The sequence below is a fragment of the Bombus fervidus genome, chromosome 2 (assembly GCF_041682495.2).
Source record: "Bombus fervidus isolate BK054 chromosome 2, iyBomFerv1, whole genome shotgun sequence".
NCBI classification, from domain to species: Eukaryota; Metazoa; Arthropoda; class Insecta; order Hymenoptera; family Apidae; genus Bombus; species Bombus fervidus.
This window is the reverse complement of record NC_091518.1, coordinates 14,040,626-14,047,803: the sequence shown is the minus strand read 5'-3', so window position 1 is coordinate 14,047,803 and position 7,178 is coordinate 14,040,626. Positions and strand designations below refer to the sequence as shown.

Sequence of the window (7,178 nt, the reverse complement as noted above, 5' to 3'; positions counted from 1 at the left end):
ATGATTTTTGTATCCTAATTGCATGTATATTTCAATGATAATTTCAAGGTACACTAAAAAAATGTTTACAACTTTTATCACAATTTATATCCATGCAACTGCTCTTGTATCTCCTGCAATGTTTTCCTCTTCGTTTCCGGGACGCAATAATATATAAAAACGATGCCTAAAGCAGTGGTCGAAGAAAAAAGCCAAAACGCGACGTATATGCCGTATTGTTCCACGATACTTTGATAGGATAAGGTTACGGCAAAAGCGCAACAATTGCAGCACAGCATTCCAATCGTACTGCCCAGCGCTTTAACGTTCGTAGGGAAAACTTCGCTCATCATAGTGAACGGAAGTGCGGCCAGGCCGAAAGCATACGTGACGATATAAAGTATCGATCCAGCAGCTGGCAACCAGGTGATCTCACTAATATCCATTTCGATGTATTGAAGGCAAAAAAATAAACCAATGAGATAGGTGGAGATGGTAACGCCGGACGTAGAAATTAGAAGCAAAGTCCTTCTGCTGTACCGATCCACTATAGATGCGCTGATCACAGCGCATATCACTTGTACACCACCCAATATCATGGTCAAGTATTTGCCTTGAAGCTGGTTTTTCGACGCGTTAAAAATTAATTCGGCGTACGAAAGTATTGCCAAGCTTCCGCTCCACTGTTGAATTACAAAAAGACCCAACACAACTATCAACGCTCTACAAAACAAGAGAAATTAAAGCCATTTAGTTTTAACTCATCGAGTTATATCCTAATTGTTTCTACAGAAACTTTCAAAATGATTCAGTATCTTAAAGATTTATTTTCTTATTACGTATACTACTAGATCTCACAAAGGTTCGTAATTATATTTCCCTGAAAATTTGTTACAACTTTGCCAATTATGAAATAAAAACGCACTTGCGATTTCCCGAGACGCTGACCAATTCCCATAATCCGGTGTTATTAGACAGGTCGTATTTAACGGATTTCTCGATCATTTCCATTTCTTTAGTAACATCCGTGGCTCCTCTTAATTGCATAAGGCACGTTACTGCTTCCTGATTTCTCCCACGACGCATCAAGTGATACGGAGATTCCGGTAACGATATCAAAGAGACAAAGAAAAGGATCGGTATCAACGATGACGCGAGTGCAAGATTTCTTATAGAGAGAAACGGGCCTATTGCCCATTCAACGAACAGACCAAATTTCGCAGCTACAGTTAACGTGGACGTTAATGTTCCTCTGATATTAGCTGGTGAAATTTCACCTATATACATAGTAGCGCATATATATCCAAATCCGTTACATAACCCGCAAACGAATCTGCCTGCAATCAATTCCTGAAGAATAAAAACGAGTTCTTTGTCAATAATGATAGTTTTATATACGTACTTTAAAATATTTGATAAGAAAAATATCGAGCTTATATTGATTCTAGTGTTGCAGACTGAAACCGGTAGTCGACACATATCTGTTTGCGTGGCTTAAAGCATTAGCGATATCTGGCAGAAATCAAACAATCAATTCGCAAAATAATTGTAGAGTTATATCAATTAAAAGGTTATAGCGTAACATTGAAAATCTTATCCGTTATTTTCTTTTTCACTGTTGCTTCCGTGTGTAGTAGAAATATATTAATAAGTTACCCATGCCGATGTCGCGAAAGCTATCATCATCCATCCTATCACCCCTGGTATCGCAGTGAAAGCTAGGGTCGTCTTCCTGCCAATTACATTTATAACGTAACTACAAAGCACCGATCCCACAGCTGAAGCCAGAGTGTAAATAGATGATACCCATGCAGCCTGCTGCACGGTCAAGGGTATAGGACTGTCGTCTTGCAATAGAAGAGACAAAGAAGGTGATGACCATCCAAAGAATAGACCAAACGATATCATGCCTAGATTACCTAGTAATCATCGATTAGAAATATTTCTGTATGAAATTCTATATTTTTGCTTTTTCTCTAGTGTTTTAACAAGTTAATCTCACTGAGTAAGGATACAAAAATAATATAATAATATACATATTTGACACAACTTACTAGCAAAGACAGCTAAGTACACTTTCTTCATGGTTTCAATTATATAAAATAGATATTCACAAAACAAATGGACAATTCAACATTAACCGTCGGTTGAATAATTAAAATGTTGTAGATGATGGTTTCTTGTGAAATCCGTGTAATGTATTCTTAATCACTGAATGAGTACGTTGTTATCAAGCAGGATATATCTTTAATTATGACGCGGCGCGTCGAGATAAAATCATTACAATGCCAATATTACGGTAAATTAAATATTGACAATTTATGCGTTTTCTAATATCAGTAAAATATAAATATGTAGTAGGATAATAAAAAATCGTGTGCCTCAGTTGATCGTAGGTTATCGTTTTATTATTTCTAACTATAGTTTAGTGAGTCTTTCACACGTAATTTACATTACTATATTATTAAACTAATGAACAGAAAGTGGTTGCACCACACGCAAATAATCTCATTAATAATTACATTATAATTATGCGATAAAATGTTAATCGAATGTTTATTTTTTACCCTGTAAGTAGACATAATATTCATGTATTCTCTTTGCGTTGTTTTCTAGAACAACAGATATTAAATAAGCAATAAATACAACTTATTAAGTCTACAACAAAAGGATATTTTTGAATAATTTATTCATGCCCAGTCTAAAGAAATGTATAAATACATAAAACCTAGTAAATATTGTACACTACAGTATTTCAATTATAAATTAAGATAGATAGTGTATTTTTTATCTGTTGAATACTGAGCTAAGAAATGAATATATCAATTTGACAGTATAAATTTATCACAGATTTGTAATGCTTGGAGTTTTTCTCTTTAAGATAATTACAATTAAAATATATATATTTACAATGATATAGCTGCTATTATTCTTATACTTTTCTTTTAATTTTACAATTCTAACCACGACTAACAGAAATTCAAACCCATTAACTAATTTTATAACAATTATGTAAATACAACTACCATTTGTCAAGTCTGTTATAAATGTATGTACAATATATTTATCAATTTACAAATAATGAATGTTAAAAGCCAGAATGAATGTTAATACAAAATTGTTTAACACATAACACGTGTATTTTTTACATGACAAAAGGCATTTGTTCAAGTTGATATCAAATCATTGTGTGCGAAAACGTGACAAAAGTATGATTATAAAATTGATAGTATTTCGAATATTACGTAAATACTGTTTCCTGTATGCATACACTATGTAAAAACACAGCCAATTACATTAAACTTCTTATAAAATACTGAGTTTGTATTCTCTTTCCATCACAATTTTATAATACACTTTCCGATAACAACAATGTAATAATTTTTCTTTTCGTAATTTTATAAACTGATTCATTGACATTTTGTTTTTTTAAAAACAAACTTGTAAGAAACAAATGCTAAGTACTATTCGCGAATACTCATTATATATACTTTACAATATTTTGATATTGTAATATTAATGTTAACAATTTTTTTCGATATATTATTTAAATATTAAAAACAATTGCAAAATATACAATCATATACAAATTTGTCCTAAACATATAGACATATACAGTAACAACGTATATCAGAAAGTTTGTTGAGAAAGTTTGAACTACAGCAAACAAATATGTAGAAATTTTCTCAATACAATACCGTTCTTGAATGAGTTTACACCAATTGGTATAATAGCACTGTACTTATAAAGGAACTCTGTTTTTCTTACTAACATAAGGAAAATGTATTACAAATTTACCTGGAATATTCAATTAATTTTATAAAAGAATATAATATTCAAATGTTAAAATAACTTAATAAAGGAAACGACTCGCAGGCATATTAATTGCACCCCGACAGTTACTAGGTGGAGGGTTTTCATCATCGGAATTCTCGTTCTTCCGAAATAACATTGAATTATGTCGTCCGCGTTGAGGTTTTTCGGCTTGATGCCTCAATTCCTCGATATAAGCTGTAGTATCGTTTGCCACCAATTCTTGTAAATGTTTACTTAATGTCGATAATTCAGGTTTATCTTCGTCATAAAGTCCTTCAAACGGCACACTTTTTTCATAAAATAATATATACGGTGTGTCTGGTGGTTTCAGATCTTTAAAATCATTAAACGTCGTTTGTGAAACATAACTATCATTAAATTTGTACCAATTTTGTTTAGAATCGCGAGCATAAGTAAAATAATGGCCATAGTCCATACTATAACCCGAATGAACAACAGCTGCATACAACTGATAACTTTCTGTAGATGTGCACATTGGTGTAGATACCGGCATTTGTATAGTTTCATTGTACATCACTTTATGGCGTAATTTCGTTCTTAATCTGGTATCGAAATCATAACGAAAATGTTTTAATATTAAAATTAAATATGTTGGTGTATGTAAAATTTTTATGATTCTTTGTGCATCGCATAACTTCATACATTTATCGCAACGATATTTATTTTCACCAGTCAATTTCTCTGGTGTAAGATAATAGTTGATGAGATCTTGTACAGAAACTTCCTGATTCTCTTGAATCTCTTCTGGGAAGCACAATTGTAAATCACGAAATTTATCTGTATTATGAGAACTAGTATCACACTGAGCACACTGATACGTGATTTTACATTTTCCACCTAATACTCTATGTACAAGAGCTACTTGTGTATTTGTATCTTCCCCACCTACAGATTGTATTCCACTATCTGTGGAATCTGAATGTGAATCACTAAGTTGTTGTACTTGTGCCAAATCTTCTCCTGCAATAAGAACAAAAATATAACGTTAATACTAAATCTTAGAATAATATTGTTATTTTAAAAAAGATTACCTTGAGTAAAATCTGCTAATGATTGTGTTTTTCTTTCTAATACAATACTTCCACTTAAATCTTCTTCAGTTGTCCAGCGCTTAATACTAGCTCCTTCTTCGCTTATTGATGAAATATCATTTATCTCTCTATCATCCTTGTATTTAAGATTAGAATTATTAGCTTCAACATTTATAGTAGTTGACTTTTCTTGCTCATGTAAAAGGTCTAAAAGATGACTGTTAAAAAACACAATATAGTATTTTAATTAAACATATTTCATCATAAATATATTGTTTAATATGAAAAATTTGCTTATAATATTATAATTGCAATAATTTGTTAGTAATATATATTATCAAAATAATAATTATAAAATACTATTTTAATATAAAAAATAAACATTAAATTAGTAGCAGCATATTAACCAGAGAAATTCTGAACTATCTTGTTGTTGGCCTGGTAGAAAATAAGCAGGACGTGAAGCCAATAAAATTTCAGTTGGTGCCAAGGAAATCCTCTTTGAATATAGTAACAAAGCAAATAAATTTTGCAACTTTTTAAGTACAACTTGATCATCAGCTTTGCTCATAGGTTTATACATTAATACTTCGTAACAAAATTGTTTAGTCATTAACAATGCTTGTAATACACTATTCATATAACATGTATTTCCAAGATTAGAAAGTCCAACTTTCCCCAAATGTGTTTTTGGTGATTCAATTACTGGTTCAATCTCTTCCATCTCATCTACCCAAACATGTTCATTCCATACTTCTTTAACAATATGCATTCGTGGCTGTACTGGAAAACTACTTTCCAAATTATTACAGACGCGCTGATTTGAAAATCTTAATGTAAGTATCTTCATGATATCAACCAAATTTTGTATGCATTCTTTACTTGATTCAGAATCTTCTTTCATTAGAAAAAAAGATATCACCATTTGTGTGTTTCTTACTATATTTTGAAACAAGGATGGAGATCCTTGTCTTTTTAATATATAAAATATAATTATGGAAGCATTTTGACGAAATACAGGTACTGATAAAGCACGAAACATTACATCAAGCTTTGCTTTTGTGACTTCAATAAGTATTGAATATTTATGTCGTTTTTCTAAGCCAAGTATAAACTCCATAATCCAAATACTAAGTCGATCACCTATCCATTTTGGAAGCCAACTACATAAAACTTTTAAAGCTTGAGCTAATTGGGCATCAGACTGAGATTCTGAAAGAATCCAATTAACAGCTTGTGGTATAATAGAAGGTTCTACCACTTGTAATACGGCAGCCAAACCAGGCCCAGGATCTTGTTTTTGTTTTGTATCAGATATTATTCTATATAATGTTTGCAAACATATGAAAATTAAGTTATCATTTTCAATATTCTTAGACTTTGACCTTACTACTTTTAGGAAGTTTTGTACTTTAGTAGCATTGTCATTGAATTCAGAAATTTTTTTTGGATCACATGGCATTATAAAAGTAGATAAACTAATAACAACTGCTTCACAGAGTTTCGAATGACTCACAGAGTCTGGTAAATAGATACTGTGCTCTAATAATACTTGAAGTATCGTTGTCAGATGAGACATATCATTGATATCTGTATTCCTTAACATTGTTGCAACATCATTTGATATTGGATGAATATAAAATGGTTTTTCCATTAAATATTTTGAAAACCAAATCATGATCTTTGGAATTTCTTGTACATTTCTTATCTCATCGTTGAGTATCTCTCGTAAAATAGTCTCATAATTATTTAACTGTTCATATATGGGCTCACTTTCTAATTTTTTAAGTCTGGTCCATCCTTCAGTAACGTCTATATCTTTGCCAACTGTTATCAATTTTAAACATTGTTTAATGTCGTATTCGAGGATTTGTTCGGTATTCATTGTTCACAAATTATTATTTTAACACCACTTTAAGCTGCTTCGCTTATAATTTTTAGCAAGAACTATTATTAACCTCAACCAAGAATGACTTTCACGAAAATCTAAATGATTTCATGGCCCTAGGAAGATAAAAAAGCAAATGTCAACTTCAAAACAGGAAAAGTAACTATGCCTACGACACAAAATCAAAGCAACGTCCCTGATTAATGTTTACTTTTCATTTTAAAACTATTTATTTGCATGATTTATTTAAACGATTATTTATTATCTATATGATGCTATAAATTTATAAATTAAAATTTTTTTTGCTTGTTTTGTTCTATTAAGATAGATCTTAATATTAAAGATTAAACAATCAATAAAATATATAAGAACATTTTATACATAGTACCATTATGTTTACAATTTTGTAATTGTATATAGTTTCATTATTTCTATTTACATGT

At 30.9% G+C, this 7,178-nt stretch overlaps 2 protein-coding genes across 2 annotated transcripts; both read right to left on the bottom strand.

Moving 5' to 3' along the window:
- Positions 1-4: 4 nt before the first annotated feature.
- On the bottom strand, positions 5-2,220 carry LOC139997907 (facilitated trehalose transporter Tret1-like). The gene is made up of 4 exons (XM_072021966.1): positions 2,034-2,220; positions 1,636-1,898; positions 905-1,329; positions 5-702 (listed from the first exon to the last, which is right to left on the bottom strand). Exons 1-4 carry the CDS (start codon positions 2,062-2,064, stop codon positions 78-80), a joined length of 1,344 nt encoding a protein of 447 aa, XP_071878067.1. The 5' UTR covers positions 2,065-2,220; the 3' UTR covers positions 5-77.
- A 145-nt stretch (positions 2,221-2,365) lies between these two features.
- Positions 2,366-6,864, bottom strand: LOC139997905 (ubiquitin carboxyl-terminal hydrolase 38). Its single transcript, XM_072021960.1, has 3 exons — positions 5,255-6,864; positions 4,848-5,065; positions 2,366-4,776 (listed from the first exon to the last, which is right to left on the bottom strand). Exons 1-3 carry the CDS (start codon positions 6,730-6,732, stop codon positions 3,833-3,835), a joined length of 2,640 nt encoding a protein of 879 aa, XP_071878061.1. The 5' UTR covers positions 6,733-6,864; the 3' UTR covers positions 2,366-3,832.
- Positions 6,865-7,178: the final 314 nt, after the last annotated feature.